General features: G+C 45.6%; 1 protein-coding gene across 1 annotated transcript in view; it reads left to right on the top strand.

Annotated features, from left to right (window-relative positions):
* Positions 1 to 23405, top strand: part of LOC147702976 (solute carrier family 22 member 4-like) — a 400838-nt gene that overhangs the window by 169240 nt on the left and 208193 nt on the right. The window contains exon 3 of the mRNA XM_086931556.1: positions 22060 to 22214. Coding sequence (XP_086787682.1) covers positions 22060 to 22214 — 155 coding nt within the window. The remainder of the gene's footprint in view (positions 1 to 22059; positions 22215 to 23405) is intronic.

The raw sequence follows: 23405 nt of genomic DNA, 5'->3' as shown, positions 1-23405 counted from the left end.
TGGCTGGAGAGAATACTGTTGTCATTGCTATTGACCTTTGGATAAGGATTAGCTCCCACTTGTGCCAAGTATGTCTTACATGGCCAAGGGATGTCCTCTGATTGTGCATTCCCAAACTAAGTAATTCGACTCAATGGTGTCCAAAGAGGTAAGATGACAGAATATAGGTTGCAGGTTATGGTGTGGATGGAGCGATACTTGGTAGCAGCTACCCTGTATGGGGAGCGTTGGATGTCATGCATGAAGGTCAGAAATGTGCTGCAATGACGTTGGTGCGTCCTTTTGATATTTCAGCTAAGCATAGTAAAGTCGCGGGAGCCGCACACACCCTGCCCCCTCTGAGATTACTGAGGAGTGCTAGATTGGAAGAAGTCAAATATACTAAATATATCTGTAGTCACTGTGGCTGAATTGGAGCTGACTCAACCTCAATGCCCATTTGGCCATTATTCTAGGGATAATGCAGTAGGCACAGAGACAGTCACAGATCCTAATTCTGGAATTGGTAGGGAATAGCCTCTATAACAGCCATGTTGTACAATGAAATGAATGTTAGACAGAGTTGATTTCCTTGGCTTCATGGAGTGTTTGGTACATATTGGAAAGGACATTCTGTTTGCAGTGCTACCACGTGGAGGGAGCCAGTGAAGGTTTAAACTAAATTGCTGCAGACTGGGGAGATGTCTATATGTATTATAAAGGACCGTTTTTTTGTTGCAGTTTTATATAGCAGTAACTCGCCCCACAGGTATCGGAGCTCTTTTCATGAGCTCTAGTTGCATTAAGCGGACCCATTCATTTTTAGGCCTGGGTAGATTAAGTGATTTTCCCAGACTCACAGGATGTTTGAGCCTTCCGCCTGACTCGAACCTGGTTCCCCAACATCCAAGTCGGCTGCTCTAGCCATTAAGCCACGTCCTCGGTTCTGCCTAGGAATACTGTAGGATACTGACCTTAGTATTCATGCGTATATGAGATCCATCATTTTTGCCCGATTGGCGTAAATGTCCACTCTACATTTTACTCTTTAGTCAAAACGAAGATCCTACAGTGATCATACAGATTCAACAACTCGATACTGGACAAAACGAATTGACTACGTTTAAATTTGCCTGCCTACCAAACCAAGTGACATCGTTGTTAAAAAAAAATCTGAGTTGCCTCATTCTGGCATTTGGAAATGAGAACTCATTAGTTTCCTCTTCAGATCCATTCATTGGCTTCCGGTTCTTGCCAGTACAGTCTGCAAAGTACTGTGCTCAATCTGTATGTGCCTTTGTGGACTGATCCCTATTGACTATGAGAAGAAAATGCACCACCACAGATCTAGATGTATCAAGAACTCACACGAAGACCTGCCATCAGTTACAATCATAAATTAAGATATATGAAGTTTTTTTACCCATAGTTATAAACGATGGAGGTTCGCTCAATTAAAAAAAACGTGTTTGTGTTACAATTGCATAATTCAGACTATAAATAATGAAAATGTAAGCAGTTATAAGGAAGCTGACTCCAAACTATTTCATGTTTTTTTCTGAATCACAAGTACATTGTGTTTGCATACGCTATTGTTTTGCCATGCAGTTAATTAGCCTTACATCTTGAAAACACTTATGAATTGTGCCCTCTGTGTTCATCATTAATGACCATTCTGGAGGATCCCAAAACAAATGTGTGCTGGTTGGTAGCATACATGATGTTTGGTGACCAGGCTGCTGAGCTGACCACTTCCCTCATTCAGCTGGTCCCGTTCCCTGATGGAATTTGGTAATGCGTCAATGTTAGTGAAGTGTATTATTATATTACCTGTTTCATTAGCTAGAATCTGCTCAAGTTATACTGTCCACAACCAAATTTACCTCCAGGTATGGGTAGAAAAGTGCAGTTCTTATTCTCCACTCCACTGAGCACAAGATTGAATGGAGTGCAAGCCCTAGTGAGCCAGGACATTCCATGAAAAGTTTGAGGTTGAGTGTTTTGGTCAGTCAGAATGGCACAACTGCTAGAATCCTGAAGCAGTCATGGAAAGTCATCTTTGGGCTGAGGAAGGAGAAAAGTGGAATTCAATACATTTGACTCTTGCAGGTGAGGTGGAATCCAATGATTCACCAACCCCTAGTCACAACTTATATGTCATGTTATGAACTTTTCTTTTATTATACGCATCCCAGTCTGTAGAGAAGCATTTACCTGTAGTTCTTTGGCGAGAGTCAAGTTTTCAATAGACATTTAAAGCTGAGATGATGTGTGGTGCCCTTCAGGACAGCAAGAAGGAAATTTATCTAGATTAATCTACAAACTTTGTTGATATGATGTTAATATCACCAAGAAACTTTTTATGATCATCATCAAAAAACAAAAAATAAAAGTATCCTTCTAAGAACACTGGAATCAATTTTTTGATCCACCCCGGAGTGCCTCAATTAGGGATGTATACGCATATCTATGCGCACACTATGCCCTTCAGGACAGGCCATGTGGTATAAGCACCCATTGGAAATGCTTGACCGCCATTTTAGTTCTTTTGACCCCTTGATTTGGTGAGCACATATTATGCTTAAATAGTCATTCTGGACATTTTTGCTCAGATACATTCTTCTAGGTTTTTCCTGGAGGATTTGTCTTCAAAATACAATGCGGTGTTACCACTTGCCGTAATACAGCGTGTCTCGTATTACAAATGTGGACAGAAGCTCTTGCAGTTTGTAAGGTGGACATTATTGGCGAGGGCTTTAGCGTAGTGTAAAATGATATGTGTAGGAAAGAATTGAAAAATTCTATTTCTTTCCAGAGCCTGCGTATCTCTGATTTTTTGCCAAACACGACAGCAAGGGATGGTTGTTTACACTGCTGTTGACATTCTGTAAAAGTTGTGGAAGCTATTCTTTAGAACATTTTTTTAAACAAATGGGAAGGGAAATCTGTGGCAATAACCATAGGAAGATGTAGCCAGAGGATTTTCAGTGACTCAAGTTGTATAGTCTGGAATTCTACTCCACGCATCGACCTCTAACCCCCTCCCACCCTCCTCCCCGCCTTCCCGCCCCTCGAAGAGCCCTGTACCCGGATCCCCAAACTCTTAACTTTAATGATCTAACTATAAAACAGTGGTATTAACACGTGCCTAAATATTTGTTTAAGCACACAAGTTATACAGTTGTTTCCTGTTGGAAGATTGTGGTGTTTTTAGTTGACTGTACAACCACAGTGAAGCCTGCTGTGCTCCTGATGCGGAACTGCTATGTAATCAGACTCTAAGAGAGAATTTCGACTAACCTCTAGAAATAACAAACTGCTGAGGATTCCCTAAGAGTATCCTTCATGCCTTAAGGCAGTAGTTTCTAACCTGTGGCCCGAGTACCCCTGGGGATCTGTGTCGCCTACTCAGGGGGTCTGCAACTGGTTTACAAAATCAAATAATATTACAATTAATCAAGTAAAGTTAATAATGTATATACAAATAAGGAAGCAAAACGTTGAACACTCTTTCTATATTTGATTGTGAATGTAATACCAAAGAAGTCCATATTTGAACATTTGTTTGATGTATACCTATTTTTTGTGTATTGTTCTGAGGTACATATCATGGAAATTGCTAAGGCCGGGATTACCCGGCTTCCAAAAATGACACAGGGGGTCCCCGGCATCCAGTAATGATTCAGTAGTGGCCCACAGAAGTCAAACAGTTAAGAACCAGTGCCTTAAGGTAAGGCTGACGCCCCTCTCCATGGATAAAAATCTGACCCTAAAATAAAGGTACTCTGGGTGGAGTCCAGAAGAAATTCACTTTATTTCGAACACCAAGGAAAGATTCCCTTTTGGACTGGAGAAACTACCTGTAGGGTGGAGGAAGAATAACAGTATACATTACATGTCCCATAGTAGAACAAACGAGTAATTGAACTGACAATGCCTAAAACAGTAACTCTATCGAGAAAGAGTTGGTTGTGATTGACGAATTTGCGCTCAACTCCCAAAGAAGTGATTGGCAGGCATAAAAGACAAATTGTGAAAATATGAATTTCCTCAAATTGGATATTTAGACCGGACACCTTTGGTGTGGTATTCTCCAGACTTTTTGCCTTCCCTACCCTGCTTTACTGAACCCGTTTTTGTTGAATTTTAGGACTTAGCGCACTTTTCTCCTGCTAACCTGTTGTAAAGTGTTGTTCGAACATGGTGAAATTGGTACACCCATAAATGGCACATTTAATTTACTCGTGACTCCCTAGCAAATGGCACTGCATGTACCCTGGGCCTATGAATTATATGCTACAAGTGCGCTGCATTCCATGTGCCATTGCCTACAATAGCCCTGCAAAACAAGTTGCCAGACCTGCCGTTCCAGCCTGTGTGTGCAGTTTTAAACTGCCATTTCGACCTGGCAAAATAAACATTTTGCTAGGCCTAACCTTTCCTTTTTAATATTTATGTCACCTTCAAGGCTGGTCCTACATTTTCATAGGGCAGGATGCATGGTATTTAAAAAGTAGGACATGTGTATTTAATTTTCAAATATTCTGGCAGTGAAAAACTCCCAAAGTCGTTTTCCTCTTTAGCAAGGCTACCTCTCCCATAGACTAACACTGGATTGCCTTATTACCCTTATTAAGTGATAAGAAGCACTCATTTGAGTTGGAATTAACTGTAAAGTCGGATTTTAAGATACTATTTTGAAAATAAACACTTTTAGAAAGTTAGCCTTTTCCTGTCTAAACCAAGTGTCCTCGGTCACATGACTGATAATGGCTCCAACGTGGTGAAATTTGTATTCCCTCCAGAGGGGGAACAAAGGGGCCTGGGTTGTGGGTAAGGGTGTTCCTCTCCTGAGCAGGATGGACTTGAGGGTTGTACTCAGCCCTTCCTGAGCTTCAGAGGGTAGCCTGAGGGCTGTGTCCACCCCCTATCTGGCTTTTAAAGCTTCCTGCTCTGTCACTGGAAAATACAGCAGACCCCTGGGCCTGCCTGCCTGCCCTTTGTTACCCTAGACAGTTTGGAGCCAAACTCACAGGAAGTGGCGGAACTGACCAGACCAGTTTACGGGTAGACAAAGAGAGGGACCCCCACACTTAATCTGGCACTGGGTATAAAGGCAGCACCCCCAGAGCAACTCAGGAGAACAATCCTGCACCTGTAGAAGATTCAAAAGAAGTACTGCCCTGTTGTCTGAAGAAGGAAGATTGGACCTATGTCTCTCTATACATCTTGGATTAAAGCATCACTTAAATACTACTTCACTTGTGGACTTCACATCATTACAACCTACTTTCTAAGAACACAGTACAACCAGAAGTGGCTCCAAAGGTTAGTTGGGCGACCTCCCGTTTGAGCTACAGGGGCTTAACAAGCATCCAGAGTAATGTATGGGAATTCATTAAAAACTAAAACTGAAAGACCACACTGTAGGAACCAAACCATGAAAGAGCAATTTTAAGAAAAGTCTTTGCAAAGAAAACTGAAATTAAATAAAAAATTAAAGGAAACCTTTTAAGGAAAGATAATTTTAAGAAAAAATCTGAAAGTACATTAAACTTAGGTGGAGTTTAAACGGTAGTCAGAGTTAGTTGAGTTCAAGGATGGGTGATGCTTAGGGGTGACAATATGTTTTTTGGATCAGGGATGCAGAGAGTCAAAGAGTAGAAAGGGTTCTGTAGGGTTCAGGGATGGGTGAAGTTTAGGGGTGTGTGGGTTGTTTGAGAATCAGGAATCATTGGAGGTTAGGGTTGATGAAGGTTTTTTTGTGTTTGGGAATGGGTCGAGGTCAGGGTGTGAGGGGTTTTAATAATTCAGGGATGGGTGTACTTCAAATCAGTCGCGACCGGCATGAATAACGGGTGGGGGGCAAGTAGGGTGGTCACTCAGGGGTCTGCGTGGCGGGGGGAATGTAAACATTTGTTTTAAAACATACCTTACTGGGTCCCGCATTTTCCTGCTTCTTTCCTGCTCTCTTGCCTCCGGCAGGAACAGGAAGAAGGCAGCCTCTCTCCCCTCCCCTAAACCTATCACAATGCCGTAAAGGCAGCGTTGTGATTGGTGAGGACGGTGCCCAGCTGGGCACCTATGAGGAGGCCATTTTCTCTATGTAGGCTGCTTGCAACCTACATAGAGAAAATCTAGAGTGCGCAGGACTGGTTTGGTCAGCCCCAGAGGGCCGACCAAACAGTCCGGGCCCACAGCATTGGGCAAGCCACTCCTCCCCAATCCCCTCATCCGCCCCAACCAGGCATACCCCTCTGCTTTCTCGCAGTGCAAGAAGCGGAAACATAAAATGGAGGAGCCGCCCCAGTTTAGATGTAGAAAATGGTTGTTAGAGTTCAGGGATGGGTTTAATTTAAGGGTGGTGATCTGGTTTTAGGAGTTCACGGATAAGTGGTGGTTAGGGGCACTGAGGGAGTTAAGGGGTGGTGAGGGATTTTAAGGGTTCAGAACTGGATGGGGATTAGGCATAGAAAGGGGCTTTTGGGATTCAGGAATGGGTGGAGTTTAGGGGTTGTGAGTGACTTTAGGGTGCAGGGGTGGGTGGAGTTTAGGGGTAGAAGGAGCTTTTAAAGTTCTGGGATGTGTTGAGCTTAGGGGACTGGAATGGGTGTAGTTTAGGTGTTGTGAGTCATTTTAGGTTCAGGAATGGGTGGAGTTTTAGGGACAGGGATAGATAGCGTTTTGGGATTTGTGAAAGGGGTTAGAGATGGATGTTGTTTAGGGTGATGAGGAGTTAGAAAATTAAAAATATCTGAAGTCATTTTCTGTGAATGTAAATTATATAATTCTGAAATAATGTTCCCTGAAATAAATCACATAAATAAATACCTCGGACAAAACAATTATTGGAAATTACAACTGACAACCATTACATTTATTTACCCCTTTGAAAAAAAGCTAGCAAAAGACAATTTAGAAAAAAGACATTCTATTAATTGGTTTTTATGACACTGTAAATGCCATTCATCCTGCAGATTTCTATTAAAACAGTGTAAGTGAAATGGTTTCTCAGTAATGGTATTCAATGAAGGCTTTTTTCTTTGAAATTGCATACAACCATTCCAGAGGTCTTATTTGCAACTGCCCAGCTGACCAGCTGCTGACCTCTGCTTGAGTGAGTCCTGATCCTCAAAAGGTACACTACCAGGTCCTGGACCCATGGCTGGCACAGTGTATACTTCCCCTATTTCCAAACTGCAAAGACTGAAGTACAGATGAAAGCTCAGACGTTTTGGACTCTACATGATCAAAAGTAGGCTCTTCATGGCAGCAAGACCGCCTGCGTCTCCCGCCAAAGAGAAGCCTTGAGGGCAACTTGCTTTATGTGTAAAAAGTGAACTGCCCATGTTTCCTGCCAGTGCTAAGCTCAAGTGGTGACCTGCTCTTCACATGAAAACAATCTCCTTGCGGCTTCCACTGACGCAAAGTTCCAGCTTAGGCTCCGAGATGGTGTGAGCAGGTAAACTCTTCACTGGGACGAACCTGGTCCTCGTGTCCGACCCATGCTCCATCGCTGTTGGTCTCAACTTGTGACTTCGACCCTTTCCAGCGTAACCAAGTATCCTTGAGTGCTGCTTTCTGCTTTTTGGAGCTATATTCATTTGAAAATGAAAAATTAATAACTCCGGTTCTATGTATTGGATTTTGGTTATTTCGGTGTCATTGTATTTTTTAAATTATTTTTTCTAAGTTGGGTTGGTATTTTTGTTTACATTTTATTATTAAGTGCTACGTGAGTACTTTACACATTGTTTCTAAGTTAAGCCTGACTGCTTTCTGTAAAGCTGCCAGAGGACTAAGCACAGGATTATTTAGTTTCTATGGTTGTTCACCCTGACAAGCATTGCGTTTATTACTTGAGTGGGATTCTCACCTCTCTCAACTGAGAACCCAGTTTCTTACAGAGATGTAATCAGAGGTTCACTAATAGGGAAATATGGAAATATTGACCAGGAGAGTTACATCCAAGCTACATACTCAGTCTCATGGTCTTCATATAGAATTGTAAGATAAAGAGCTCTTTCCACTAGGTTTGGTTTGCAGTTTTTCTGAGTAGGGAACAACTCTCATCACCAGGCAATACCACAACCAATATGTCTAGGATTAATGTTCTAATGCATGCAGCATTAGTACATTATTGAAAGAAACAGGAGAGAGATAGCAGAAGTGGTCAGAGAGGGCTTCTACAGTGGTGATGTAGTCCCTTATGCAGATCAATTTACGAACACAAGCAGAGGCAGACCCATTGATTCAAGCAGCTAATAACTGTAGGTGATAGATAAATATTCCACTGGCAGAGCCAAGACATGATTGACAATTTTTCCAGTGAATAACAAACATTGGCTAGTCGAGAAAAGGTAATGATGGAAAGCGACAGACCAAGAGATCACACTATGGGGCTGATTACGATGTTGGTTGGAAAGGCTCGGAATGGCATTTGGGTCGGCCGAACCCGTCTTTCTGACCAACCAATAACGATAGTCTGAAAGTGCTCGGACTTTTCGACTCGGTTCCTAGCGCATTCAGAGCAACCAAGTAGTTTGGAGCTGACTCGTACAAGTCTACAGACTACTTTTCCGACCGACATATTAAGATGTCTTATTCGGACAGCCTTTCCGAGTCGGTTGGTCGACACTGATCGGCTATCGGAATCTGACTTAAGGCCCATAGCAAGCCCCCCTTCACCTGGAGCCTTCCGAATGAGGCCTGTGGGGGTACCCATGGGCCCCTCTTTACAACCATGCAGTGTGGCAGGCACCATGGGGTGCCTGCCACAGGGTGCACAATTTTCCCCACCTACCCCTTTCTTCACTGGGAGCCTGTGTATTCGGACAGAACACAGGCTCCCATTGAAGTCAATGGTAGTCCGACCGAACGGTGTTCGGAAGCATCGTAATCAGTCAGTCGAACTCCCCGAATCTGATTCGCTCAGACCGATTTGGTCGGAATGCTTTCTGACCAACATCGTAATCGCCCCCTAAGGGTATTGTTAGCAATAGTTCTGATCGAAAACTGCACAGTCAACCCTGACCTAAAAACGTGTAGAAGCTGATGAGATTGGTTTTCTCCTTATGGATGATTAGACAGAGAAGAGATTCCTAAACCTGGAATCAAACTTGCAGACATGTGAATGCATTTTGTGTAAGCAGTTTTGGTGAAGATGGATCAGCTGAGTGGATTTTATCTGTCAATTGCAATGAGAATAATAGGAAGTGAAATTATGAATGCCACTGGGCATGATTGATGATTGAACTGTGGCCACTTGTTGACAGAGTGCAGTTTTCGTTAAGTATACCAAATACAGACTGAGACCATTACTGGCCAAAAAAATCACCCGTGTTAATACAGTCACCACAGATTACTTCCAGTATCTTAAACATGCACTGCAGCCATTTGATATTCTGTGTTTGGCCGATGAGGCAGACACATCCAAACTAGACGTTCCATTTAACAATAACAGCAGACATTTGCAATAATGAACTGACAAAGCAATTTGTTTGATTTGATTTGATTTATATATTTATGAAGCACGCGATTGGCCGGAGGCGTCTTGGCGCTAAGGTTCGATGCACATCGGATTACTGATGAGGTGAAATTCTGACTGAGCAGAGGAAGAGCCAAGTTTTTACTGTTTTTCTAAAAGACAGAAGTGAAGGGCTGCTTTTTATTGTGATAGGGAGGAGGTTCCACGTTTTGGCTGTCCGCAACAGAAAGTTTCTCCCTCCCCGCCTAACCTGCTTGAACTTAGGTACTTGTAAAAGTTTTGCGTCAGCAGCTCTCAGGCTTCTTTCTGGTGCATACCATTTCAGGTGTATTCTCAAGAACAGTGGTCCTGAACCATGAAGGGCCTTATAGGCCAGACATAAAGTCTTGAACATGATCCTTTTTTCCACCGGTATCCAGTGGAGGGCCCTTAGTCTGTGAGAGACTGGCTCAGATCTGGGAATATCCAGCACTAATCTCTTCAATGGCAGCCTTTATTTGGTGCTGTTAACTGGCAAGGAAGATATGTAGAGACTACAATCGAATGAAGCCATAGAGCACAGCCCCCACATCCCTACCATCAGCTGTAAAAATGTAAAAATAAAATGATAAACCAGATTTCTTATCATTTTATTTTTTTTCCCAGGTGAGTTTTGGGGTCAGGGCCATCAGGGTGGGGGGGGGGAGGGAGCAGTCAGGGAGGGAGAGTGGTGTGCACTGTGATTCTGTGTCCATGACTGTCTGGCTGACCGTCTCAGGCCGACCTAAAGTGTCAGGCGCAGTGAAGCTCTTTCCAATCCCAGCTGTATTGCTTGTTGGAGACAACAGTCACAGGCTTCCAGTCTCCCTAGGAGCGCAAATTAAGTGCGCGCAGGCCAATCCTGATGCTGCTCTTATGAATGGAAGCAGTGTCTGGATTGGCTCCAGGGGATTCTGGAAGTCTGTGCTGGTGGCGAGGAGAAGAGCGGCAGTGTGGCGGGATGGGCAGGTAAGTTATTTTTTTAATTTGCATTTTGTTGTCGTTAGCCTCACCCTATCCCTCCCTCCCCACCCCCTGCTCCGCCACTGAGCGCTGAGACCAGTGGCTGTGGTGCACACTTGGCATACCAGTTGCTTGCTCTATACTCTATAACATAAACATGAGAAACGCATGCCAGGTGTGCTGTATGGTAATGTGAAGCATTGCAAGTAAATAGCATTGGAAAAGTTATGTATTTGTGTGGAAGAAAAGAACTGTTGCATAATATTGGTGTAGGTTAAAAGTTCAGGTAACAGTTGCATTGTCAAGCCCGACCTATAAATCCATGTACATTAATGACTGCCCTCCTCCCATCTGTGCTGCTGCCAGAGAAAAGCTACATACATTATCTAGATATCTAAAACACTTTATTAGCATTCCAGTGGCAGGTTTGTGCTGCTGAAAGTTCAAGCTTAGTCAGCTGGCTAAATAACCAAACAAAATTATCACAGCTGTGTGGAGGACAAACACTTTTGTATAAAAGCACACTGCTGCCAAATAAAAACATGTACTCTTAGCTCCCAACATGTGGGAGGAGCCACAGCCCTTGTCTAGTAATGCTCACATAATTGACTGGCGACAGCTGCACTATCAAGCCAGACCATAGAAAGGTTTGTATTTTTCACAGGCGTACCTAATCCATTCCTCTTTCCCATTTATGCATGCATAGCTAACTAACTGAAATGAGATTACAATAATGATTTTCACCTAAAATGTTCACCACTTGTTTACCTAATAACAGAGTGTTGAGCCTTTTCAAAACAGACTCGGTATTGGGTTTTGAGGTAGTGTAATCCTGACTAGATTGTAGTAATCAGGGCAAACAAAACCACATGCATAGAACTGAGAAAGAGCAAATATATTTTTTAAAGTTATTTTCTGAACAACCTTCACTGTAGTGTACAAAGCTGTGTATAGATGACATTGGTCAGTTGGAGCGGAAATTCCCCGTAATGGCAGCCTGTAGGATACATTTTCAATCTGGTCTTTTTACAAGATTGGAATGAGGTTGTTTTTCCAAATAGTGAAGTGGGAGTGATAGAGACTGCACCTGAGCTTGAACCACACTACTAACTTTTACCCCATAGTGTGAGTGCTACCTAGACCCACGGGAAAAGAATGGATCATGGAGGGGTAGGGAGAAAGCGGGGTGAGGCGCAGCATTGCCTGAATAGTGCTGAGAGTCATTAAAGTGCATCCTACATGAGTAGTGTGTAGTTTTACATTCAAATGTATCCTAAAGTACTTTTCTTTCTGTAAATATGAGCACTGGACTGGACATTCTTATATTCAGTAGTATAATTGTTGAGTTCTTAGATTGAATACCCCCTCATTACCTTCCTGAGAAGCCTGTGACAGCTCGCTATCGCTATCATTGGAAAGCATGTTCTGAAGGGGTTGGACATGGTCCATTGTTAAGTGTTATTGTAGAATCGACCCCAGGACATCAGAAGCAAACAACCTCAACCCTCCCAGTTGAGGCTCACTGGACCCTGCTTGCCCCATGGCATCCAAATGGGGTCTGACATGGGCTGATGATGTTTGTGTCGGGTACATACTTTAGGTAATGTGACCAATATGAACTTGTGAATATATATTTGGAGTTCAGTGGCAGTGCCTATTTGCCTCCTCTTATTAATATTTTAGTAACTATCTTTATTAAATGACAGCAGTGCTAACAGTGAGATAAGCATGGTAACATTGACAGACGTCGTAAATTCCTAGTACTATATTCTTCCAGTGGAATATGCAATTTATGCTTCTCAAATGCAGCAGTGTCCCATGGAAACTCTATATACGGCATGTAGGCCATTGGGTAAACTCAACTAGACCATTTTTTTCTACTGGGAGTCCCCTTTAAATTAACCAAAATGGTCATAAACAGCCTTGCACTACATTTATATTCATGGTCGATAAGTTTAGGAAGATACTTCCAATATAGACTGTAATGTTAGCTTTTGTTTAAAAAAATAAATGTCAGGCAGTGAGTAAATCAGTGTTATGTAAAGTGTGAGAAGTAATCACTGCCATGCATATTTTCTTAGCAAATTGGCCATTGGATCCCCCAAATCAAATCAATTACAGGATCTTATGAGTTCCTGCTTCAATGTTTAATTGATCTGTATGAGACACATCAGCTTTATTACGTTTGAGCCAGCCTGGAGCTCAAGTAAATGAAGTGTGTCTGTCATCATACATTCCCAGTAATTTTAAACTTTCTTTGATGGAATTGATGGCATCTCTTTGCATTTAGCACCAGATTATCTTTTTGACTTGATTCCAAGCACAAAATGCACTTGAAGATCAATTTGTTTTAAGAAATTAGGATTTTGTCTAGGCTTATTAATGTCACGTGAGCGACGTATTTACACAGTGTCCCTTTCCTGTGTGACTTTATTGTAGCCCATGCCATTACTGGACTACTGTAATCAGTGACTGGTATAATTGAAAGAAATATTATTGCATATTTCCCTAGCAATCTATAGCAAATGTACTCTCAAACTTTAAATCAATGAAACCATCTTGGTTAGCACTAAGGGCCTGTTTACGATCTTGGCGGACAGGGTTACTCAGTCAAACATGACGGATATCCCGTCCGCCAAATTACAGTTCCTTTATAGCCTATAGAACTCGTAATGCGGCAGATAGGATATCCATCACTTTTGTGACGGAGGATCCCATTCCCCAAGATCGTAATAATGCCCAAAGTCTATGACACTGTTGGTGGCCACAAATGGCGGAGGAGTGTTGGAGCATTCCTTTGTGAAAACCCTACGTGGGTACAGATTTTGAACAGGCTCTTAGGTTCACTCAGATCTGCTAAGAGCCTTGTCCCCTACAATGAAGTAGGGATGGGTTTTTTAGAAGATCTGGTAGACTCCCATCTTGCTATGGCTCAGAATCTGGGTAATATTGAATTGAACTTCGCTCACAGTATAGCGGAAGATTGTTTGAATCCAAGTAATGTGCAAGCCATCCCCTGGATTAGTTATGTAAAAAACACCCCACAAGACATAGGATAGAGTAATCTTTGGGAAAACATAGAAAATATCAGCTTCCACTCCAAGAAAACATACTTAGAACATAAAGAAAACCTGATACTTAGGAAAGCACTTGACATGGTAACAATCCAATGTTACATTCCACTTTCATCCACCAACTGCATGGAGCCCTATCTAATATGGGCTAAGAAAGCAGAGTACAGGATTTATCTATCCTGGTTTAGAGTCAATATGATAAACCTTCTAGGGGCTTTTCCCGTCACAGGATCCTGGTTTGTTTCTTCACCGAGCTGGCCCTGCGATGGGCCCTTCTGCCAATCAACTTTCCACTATGTTATTTTGAACACTGTATTTGTTTCCTAGGGTACGGTTCCTTCATCCTATCCTTAGTAGAAGATATTTTAAAACACAGCAAGTGGGCTTGACTTTTTTACAACGCCTCAAGTCCTCAATTATGTGTTTTGCAGTTTTTAACTTTGTAACCCAAGCATTGATTATAAGGAAATAATATGCATCCTGAAGTTACCTATTGGTTGCTGGGCGATAAATATGGATATTTTTTTTTTTTTTTTTAATTTTTATTTTTGGTGCAAAACAAAGATAGTAGGTACATTGTCATCCATCGCATTTCCACACATAAGTTACTAGGTGAATGAGGTGATACAGTATTCACAAAGGCAAAACTTATAACATCCACAGTAGTATATAGCATTGCGAGTTTTGTTGATGATGTGATGAATAGGAATATACTTGTGTCGAAAAAATACAGTTTGCAATTTTGTGTTTTGTTGGCTACTATCCGTCTGGGTCTTGCCGTTCGCACCTTGCAATAAACATAAAACAGTAAAAACAGCACACTTTAGTCCGGCACGTACTTGAAGTAGTAGCTTTCGGCACTCGTGTCACAGTCCATCTGTAAAGAGAGCAGTGTATTGTTGCATAGCCCCCTAGTTCCCACTCCCTCCCATGCCACCTCCCACGGCTGCACCCACCCACCTCCGTTGCGCTCGCCCTGTTCACCTAGTTACAACCCAATCAACGCTCCTCGTCACTCTCTGACCCTCCGTCATCATCTTCCTCCAATGGTTCGCAGATATCCCCCCTGTATGCGTTCCAGGATTGCCACACCCCGTTCCATTTACGTGGGTTACCCCTCAATTTGTACACCGCCCTTTCAGTCAACATGAGCATGTCCATGTTGCGGAGCCATTGGGGTAGCGTGGGGAGATCAGCCGACCCCCACTTCTGTGCTATGTCCCGTTTCGCTGTTACCATCCCCACTGTGACCCAGGCTCTTGCATGAAAGGTGAGGTCTGTCGGCTCCCAGATGTTTAGCAGACAGAGCCGTGCGTCTAGGGTGAGGGTGGTATGAAGAGCTTGGGCCATCGTGCGTATTACCCGTTGCCAGTAGCCGACTAACAATGGACATTCCCACACCGTGTGTATGAAGGTCCCTTCTGCCCCGCAGCCCCTAAGGCAATATGGATGATCCGCCCTGTGCAGTTTGTGAAGTAATGTACGGGTGTAGTAGATTCTGTGAAGAAATTTTAGCTGCACTAGGCGAAATTTAGATGAAATGCCTGCTTCACGGGGGGATGCCATGGCTGCGTTCCAGTCATTGTCATCCAGGTTACCCACTTCCGCCATCCATTTGTCCTTCAGTTTCCCCAGTGGATCAGGCATATTGTTAATCAGCTTGCGGTATGTCAGCGATGTCGCCCCTTCTTGCATGAAGTCAGTAAGTAGCCGATCCTCCAGAGGGGAGGATTCGGGCAGGGGTGCGTCTGGTGAGATCGCTGCCTGTAGTGCGTGTCGGACCTGGATATATCTATAGAGCTCTGTGTTCCCCAACTCATATTGGTCCTGCAAAGTGGCAAATGAGATCACTCCTTCCCTCATCCACATGTCCCCCACCGTGGAGATGCCGATGCTGTCCCATTGTGCGAAGCCCTTGGAGCGCCGCAGATGGCCCAACGCCTTTGTGTCCCACAGGGGTGTAAATTTCGTTATGACTCCATCCCACTTCAACTTTGCCTGCGCCGTGTACCATATGCGGACTGTGTGTTTCGTAGGCCCCGTGAGTTTTGCCGCCACTCCACGGTGATATAGTGGGGCCAATAAGGTGTTGGCACCCAGTTGTGCCCTGTCGGCCTTGTACGCTGGGTCTTCCTGCGGGGCATGCATCCATTGGTTAAGGATTTTGAGTTGGGCCGCCCAGTAGTACAACTGTACATTCGGGAGGGCGATGCCCCCGTCGTACCACCCCCTGTTCAGTTTAGTGTGGGAAATGCGGGCTGGCTGATTGCCCCATAACAGGCCCGAGATTTGCGCCGTTATTTTCTGGAGGTAGCCATCCGGCACCAGATACGGGGCGTTCTCCAGCACATATAGGAAGCGCGGCAGAGCCATCATTTTAAATAGTGCTGCACGGCCAAGGAGTGTTAGGGGGAGGTCCTTCCAATGTCGCACGTCTCCTCGGAGACGAGCTAAGGGGGGTAGTAGGTTGAGGCGTGAGAAATCCGCCTCGTTACGGGTGATATGAATCCCCAGGTATTTAAATGACGTGTGGGCCAGTTCCAGTGGGCAGGAATCCGGGAGAGGCGGGAGTGGGCCTCGCAGTTCAAAAATGGTGGACTTAGCCCAGTTGATGGTGTAACCCGAGATTCGCCCATGAGCCGTACATAGAGCCAGGAGGTTAGGGAGACTCTCTTCCAGGTCTGTGAGATAGATCAGCATGTCGTCTGCGTAGAGGGACACTCTGTCCTCCCATAACGGGGTCCATTGTATCCCTTTCAGGAGTTGGGTGGTACGAATCGTAACCGCCAGTGGTTCTAAAACTAAGGCGAAGAGCAGGGGTGAAAGCGGGCAGCCCTGTCGAGTGCCTCTGCCTAGGGGGAAGGTGTTTGAAATGTGGCCGTTGGCCATCACCTGCGCCACCGGGTCCTTGTACAGCATTCGTATCCAGGAAAGGAACACTGGGCCAAAACCCATACGCGTGAGTACTGCAAAGAGGTAGCTCCATTCCACCATATCAAACGCCATCTTGGCGTCCAAGGAGAGGATGGCAGCCGGTTCTTGCAGTAGTGGAACTCGCGCCAACACGCCATGCACCCTGCGGAGATTTAAAGCAGTGCTGCGGTGTGGCATGAATCCGGACTGGTCCGGGTGGATCAGGTGTGACAGAGTTGGCAAGATCCTGTTCGCCAACACTTTGGCAATAATTTTGGCCTCCGGGTTCAAAAGGGAGATCGGCCTATATGAGGTGCATTCATTGGGGGGCTTACCTGGCTTCGGTATCGCCACAATAGTAGCCATCCGCTGATCGAGCGGCAGCGTTCCCTGTGTTCTAGATTCCTCGTACATATTGAGTAGGGGTGTGCTTAAGGATTCGGCCATAACTTTCAACCACTCAATGGGTATCCCGCTGGGGCCCATCGCTTTGCCTGGATGAAGGGCGCCTATGGCCATCTGGATCTCCTCCACCGTGAGGGGTGCGTCTATGTCCTCGGACATCTCAGGTGTCAGCTCTGGCAAGGGAACATGGTCAAGGGCAGTCTGCACCTCCCCCTCCTCTACCACTATCTCTGGGGTGTAGACTGAGGCGAAATAATCGGCGAGGACGTTTACTATCTCATCGGGGCGGGTGTGGTTGTTGCCCTGTGGGTCCATAATCTGCAAGATGTTCTTCCCCCCCCCCTGTCTTTTGTCTAACCATGCCAGCAACTTACTGGCCTTGTCTCCAATATCGTATACCCTGTGCTGTGTAGCCGCAATGTCCGACATCGTGACCCTGCGCATGTGATCTGTGAGGCGGTGCTGGTGGATCTGGAGTTCGTGAAGCGTGTCGTCAGAGGGGTTCGCCATATGGGCCGTGTTGGCCCGCTCTAGGCCTAGTTCTATCTCGAGGGCCTCCCGCCTGTGCGTCTTTTTGTGATTCGCTATCACTGCTATGGCCTGACCCCGGAACACTGTTTTATACGCCTCCCACAGTATGGAGGGGGAGGCCACCGAGGATTGGTTTTCCTCGAAGTACTGTTGGGTTACCTTCTTAAGATCCCTGTTAATCCGGGGCACTTTGAGGTAGCCCGGGAAAATCGGGAATAATCTGCGCCGCGCCATGGTCGAAGTGGTGAGTGTCAATGTGAGTGGCGAGTGATCGGAGACCCCCCGTGGTAGTATCTCGGCTTCGGCTATCGTAAGGTGACCATTAATCAAAGTGAAGATGTAGTCTATCCTGGACAGGCTATTGTGTGTGGCCGAGTAGTATGTGTATTGTTGCTGAGTAGGGTGCAGAGCGCGCCAGACATCCACCAACCCCTGTGCAGTCAAGAATGTCTGGAGCCTGTTGGGCCCACCTGCGTGCGCACGTGGGGGAAAGCGGTCTTCTGAGTTTGTGAGTGCCATGTTGAAATCCCCACCCAGTAGTAGTTCCCCATCAGGGAGTGTTAGCAGGAATTTGCCCAGATCCGGCAAGGCCTCAGAGTGTAGTGCTGGTGGGATATAGACAGAAACTATATTAAAGAGCTTCCCCTCCCACTGGCCATGCACTGCCGCGAATCTGCCATGGTCATCCGTTGCTGTAGACTTGACGATGAACTTGGAAGATTTTTTCTGCAGGATGCCGGTACCACGGGACCCCGAGGTGAACTCCGCATGCACTACCATATGATAGCCTCTCCTATCCAGGGCCTTCGTGGCCGCTCCCGACAAGTGTGTCTCCTGCAGGAGAATGAGAGCCGGGCCCCGTCTCCTTATCCCCTGTAGCACTAGCCCTCGCTTGATCTTATCCCCCAGGCCCCTCACGTTCCAGGACATGACAATCAGTGAGTTCTTCGTGGTTGGGCTATCTGTTGCAGCCATTGCTAGACTCCCAATCAGACCTCCCTGCGCCCCGAGTGTGCCAGTATTTCTTGGTTACATAGAACATGCCTAGATACTTAAGTGTGCATAGAACATAAACTTGTAGGACCAAAAAGTCCCATAGAAAAAACTGTTTCAACTCTTCCCCCCTCCCTGCCCCCCTGCTACACGGACTCAAAACTGCCCGCCCCCCCAACTTAGCAGAGTGCATATCCCATCCCCAAACCAGTGTACTTGCGCGTTGGGGTGAGGGACTCTCCGCAGCCGGCAGTCTCTCATTCACACCCCCGGAGGCCCTTCACCCAGTGTCCAATGGCGGGAAGCGCTTCACAGCTTAATAGTCTCAATACTGAAGTATGAATGAACTGTCCCCAAGCTTTCATTGTTCCTCAGTCTCGTCCACGCCGCCCTCAGCTCCCAAAGAGTCACTGTTGTCCGGCCTCCCGCCGGAGGCCTGCGAGTTTCTGCGATGGCCGTCGGCCCGATCCTTTCTGGAGCGATTCGTCCGTCTGTGGTTCGGACCCGGTCTCCATCCCTCGAGCCATTCTTGCACGTTTTCGGGGCAGTCGAAGAACCAGGTTTTGTTCTCCGCTACCACCCGTAGTCTTGCGGGGAATAGCATGGAATACGGCAATTCCCTGGACCTCAGTTCCTTTTTCACGTCGAAAAACGTGCGTCGCCGACGGGCGACTTCCGCGGTGTAGTCGGGGAAGATGGCAATGGTGGCGTTCTGGATCTTGAGGGGAGGGGAGGACCTGGCTGCCTGTAGGATTGTGTCCCGGTCACGGAAGTTAAACAGACGTGCCACTATGGGTCGCGGGTTAGCCCCTGGCTTCGGTTGGCCACCCGGGACTCGATGGGCCCTCTCCACCGAAAAGAAGTTGGACAGTCCCTTTGGCTTTAGTTCGTTGGTGATCAGGTTCTCTACGAAGAGATCCATCGCCTTCACGCCTTCCGATTCCGGCACCCCTATAATGCGGATATTGTTGCGCCTGGAACGCCCCTCCTGCTCATCCAGCTTCTCCCTGAGCATTCTATTGTCCTGCGCCATCTTCCCCATTTCTCGCTGGAGTTCCGCGACGTCTTCCACCAGTGATTTTGTGATCACCTCCATACTCTTGACCTTCTCCGACATTTTGTGGAGGTCTGCTCTAAGTAGGGTGACGTCCGTGGAGATTCCGCCAACAGTTGTTTGCAGTTGTGCCAATGCTACCATGACGTCGTCCAGCGTGGCCTTTTTCCCCCCAGGGGAGTCGGCTGTTTTACCGGTCTGTTCCTTCCCTGCCGGGGATCCGGTGGGCTTGTCGGAGGTGAAGCGATCTATGCGAGTCTGTGTGACGCCGCCCTTAGGGCCCTTCCCCGCCATGCCGCCGAAGGTTGTGCTCCTCGTGCCCCTACGCGCCAGGATGTAGGGATCAGTGCAGGCCCCCAGACCAGTCCGATACCGCAGCGAACAGGTCGGGCGAGCTTCTTCGGGGCGGGAGGTGCTCCGTAGGTCGCCAAGTGCGTAGCGACGATCAGGTCACAAGATGGCGGGTACTCACCCCGTTGTCGATGCCCAGGCTCCCGGCACTTTAGGAGACAACCTCCGATGCTGTCAGGATTCCCGCGGTCCCCCCCTAGGGCACTGCTTCCTTGATTTGCCTGAGCCGCCGTCTCCGACCTCCTAAGGTTTGGTCGAATTGTTGAGGCCACCGCCGCGCGGGCACTTCCGGTCCAAGTTCTCCGGTCAGGATGCACTTTCGGCGGGGTGAAAAGCCAAGGAAGGTCCCGGCTCTGGAGGTGTTGGCAGGCCGGTCGGAGGCTTCGACGTATCTTTGGCTACTGACGTCGGATTTTCTCGCTGCTTATCGCTGCTCACTCCGCCCGGTCCTGGGATCCGGTGCCTGCCTTTGGGGCTTGAAGTTGTAACGGATTTTGTGTCGGATCGACGAAGAGGCCGCTTCAGCCGCGGAGCTCGTCCCTTATGCTGCCGCCATGATCGGCTGCTAGCCACGCCCCACCAAATATGGATATTTTTAACTGGTTTTAATATGGTGTGATTTTGTGATGTGTCTTAGCATGTGCTTTTATGGTCTTATATTGGACCGAATAAAGAGATTTATTTATTGATTGATTGACACATGATCTGCAAACAACTGGATTACCGCCATTGGCTCTTCCACACTGTTTTGACCCATTAATGTGAAATCAGTGTGGTTGCAATGAGATATTAGCCGATGCCTTTAACCACTTTGACTAAAACCAACGTTGACTATTAATTCAAGAGCAGTCAGATCCCAGCTGACAGGTTCCTATTGTATTTGCTTGGTTCTGGGGCCCTCATTTTTTTTTTAAACGGTTTTTATTGCAGAACCAAATGCACAGCACTCCATTCAACATGGGATCTGTTCAAGCAGATTCTTCGCCCTCTGATCTCTGCCCACCTACATTATACACAGCCTTTCAGCCCACATCCTGGAGGCCGGGCGGCGTCATCTGTTTCCGTGGTGCATCGTTACATTGTCCATCAGTTATAGTCATTACATGAGGCAATCCGCTGTCTGCTTTTCAAGTTTTTCCCCTCCCCGTCCCCGTTCTCTGCTGAGCAATATACTTCCGGTACGTCTGGGTCTATCAGGTAAATAATCCCTGCCTCCTCCCCCCCAGTGTCAACGCCTGTGCCTATCGCTGAGAATGGTTCTGTGGCCCTCATGACCCTAACTCTATTGAGTGCCTGCAATTGTATCCATTACTAAGCCTGTTCTACTCCAAGTATTCTCAGATTTATATAGTTTTCGTTTTCACTTACTTGTTTCAACAGATTTTTCTATGAGAATATTGCCAGCCTCTGGATGGCAACTCTAGGGAGAAAATTGAGTTTATTCTCATGTATTGCTGCGTCCATCAACATCATTGATTACATATGATGCATTGAAAGTGCTATGTGGGTACCCTGTGTATATTTGCAAAAAGGAGGCAAGAGAGAGACCAAATAAAGCCCTCTTTCTATCACCATCTCTTATGTGCTCTACCTTTTATCACCCAGTTTCTAGTCTAACTTCTTCCCAGCTCTCTGCCACTGTTGACTTACTCTCTTCCTACCTAAATCTCTTGCTTTGCCAGTCTGACAAGCTGTGATCTTGTCTTACAAAGCAGCATCCTAATGACAGCATCACAAGGCATTAGCTGGAAGCACCATATCCTAATGAGTTTCCATTGGATAATCAAACACTGCTTAACTGCAGGGTGTTACTGCTTGACATACTGCTAACTAGTGATCAGCAGCACTGAATATCTTGAATGCCTGGCATGCTATCTTCAATTTGATAAAGCTTGGTTGCATTGTTGCCACTAAAGTAGGCCTACTGCATAACATGTCTAGCTCTTGTAGAGTCCATGTTGGCCTAGAGATAGGCAAGCCTTGTTTATCTTTACAAGTTTGGTTTTAACAAAATCCTTGCTTTTTAAGTACTTTGAAGCTTCCATTATTTGGCATGTGAAGCTTGGCGGATACTCAATAAACCAAACCTAACTTTACGTTCTTTGCGGTTGCTCTATAACAGAATCTAAAATACCCAAGTATAGAGAAACAATGCTTAAAGATGTGCACTATGTGACTTAAATTTTTTTTGTTTCAATGGCATATTGATCACATCGAAGAAAGTAGTTGTTGGCTTTTTAACTGATCATATATTTACACTAATCCATTTTTTATTCCCTCTTTTATTAAAGGTTTGGCAGGAAAGTGGTGCTGTTTGCAACCATGGCAGTCCAGACTGGCTTTAGCATCGTCCAGGTCTTCTCGAACAGCTGGGAGATGTTCACCATTGTGTTCCTCATAGTTGGAATGGGACAAATCTCCAACTACGTGGCAGCGTTTATACTGGGTATGCCCAATTTAAACTGTTGATTACATCCGATTTAAGATGTGAGGTACATTGTGTAGTGTTTTACAAATGTGAACACAATGCTGAATGACGCTTTCAAAAAATGTTTTTACTCAAAGAAAAGTAGTTACAGTCAAAATGCATTATAATAACAGAATAGATGGATAATTTCAGGACCCATTATTTATTTGAAAAGTAATAGCTGAAAACAGCTCACTGGAGAGTATGGACCCTTCCTATTTTTTAGGTCGAGCAGGCGCTATCTCTTCGAGACATTCTGTATTTACTCTGTGGGCTTACAGCCGGCTCATCACCTTTTTATTTGTCCCTTCCATTGTTGTTCAAAAACGCTTGCTTGCTAGTGGTTAATCCTTACTTTTTGTGTTCAGTTTCCTCCCACAAATCACCACCCAATTACTGTTTATATTACACTTCTGTGTTTGTGTTCATTTGGTGGACAATGTTTTATTTTGATTTCTGCTTGTGTCACCTGTTGCCCGTCTTTGGTGATTCCGCTTTGGTGCCCGTTGCTTAGTCTCCCCATCCATTTCCCCCAAACCCCCCTCAATGTGCTGCTTGTTGCTTTAAAGCGAGCCTCAGTCACTGGACCTTCAGCAGCCCAACCTAGTAACAAAGGCACGGCTTGGGTAACTTCCATCAGATATATTCTCTGATGCTTGTTCATATAAAGTAAACTTGAGCGACCCGAAGATGTTCGAGCGCTTTACATGAGCGCTAGTTACATTACGCAATGTCAGATTAAATTTTGCAGGCATTTTATTAGAGCGCAAACTAACCCAAATGTATTGAAGCGCTTTACAAAAGCGCCAGGTACATTACACAAGGTAAGGTTAATTTCTTTTTTTAGGTGCGCGGAGATTAAGTGAAGCTGACGCCGCCCCGGTTTATTCATTATTTCCCCTCTACTTAACAAATGTGAGCAGCCTTCATCCCTCCGTCCTCCTCCCATGTCGCTGCATGCCCACATTCCTTCCTCTTCCGGGCGTCCTCCTCTCAGAGCTCTATTTTCAACGCGCATTCAAAGCAGCTCCCAAGGGACTTTGAGACGTTTTTTTAATATATATTGTGAACTCGAGCAAACCAAAGGTGTTGGAGAACTTAACATGAGCGATAGTTACATTACACTAGTCAGATCATTTTGGGGGCATTTTTAAAGTGAGAACTTAACTG

Source organism: Lissotriton vulgaris, chromosome 7 (assembly GCF_964263255.1).
Source record: "Lissotriton vulgaris chromosome 7, aLisVul1.2, whole genome shotgun sequence".
NCBI lineage: Eukaryota > Metazoa > Chordata > Amphibia > Caudata > Salamandridae > Lissotriton > Lissotriton vulgaris.
The sequence above is the reverse complement of the archived record's forward strand: the minus strand, read 5'-3'. Positions and strand labels throughout refer to the sequence as shown.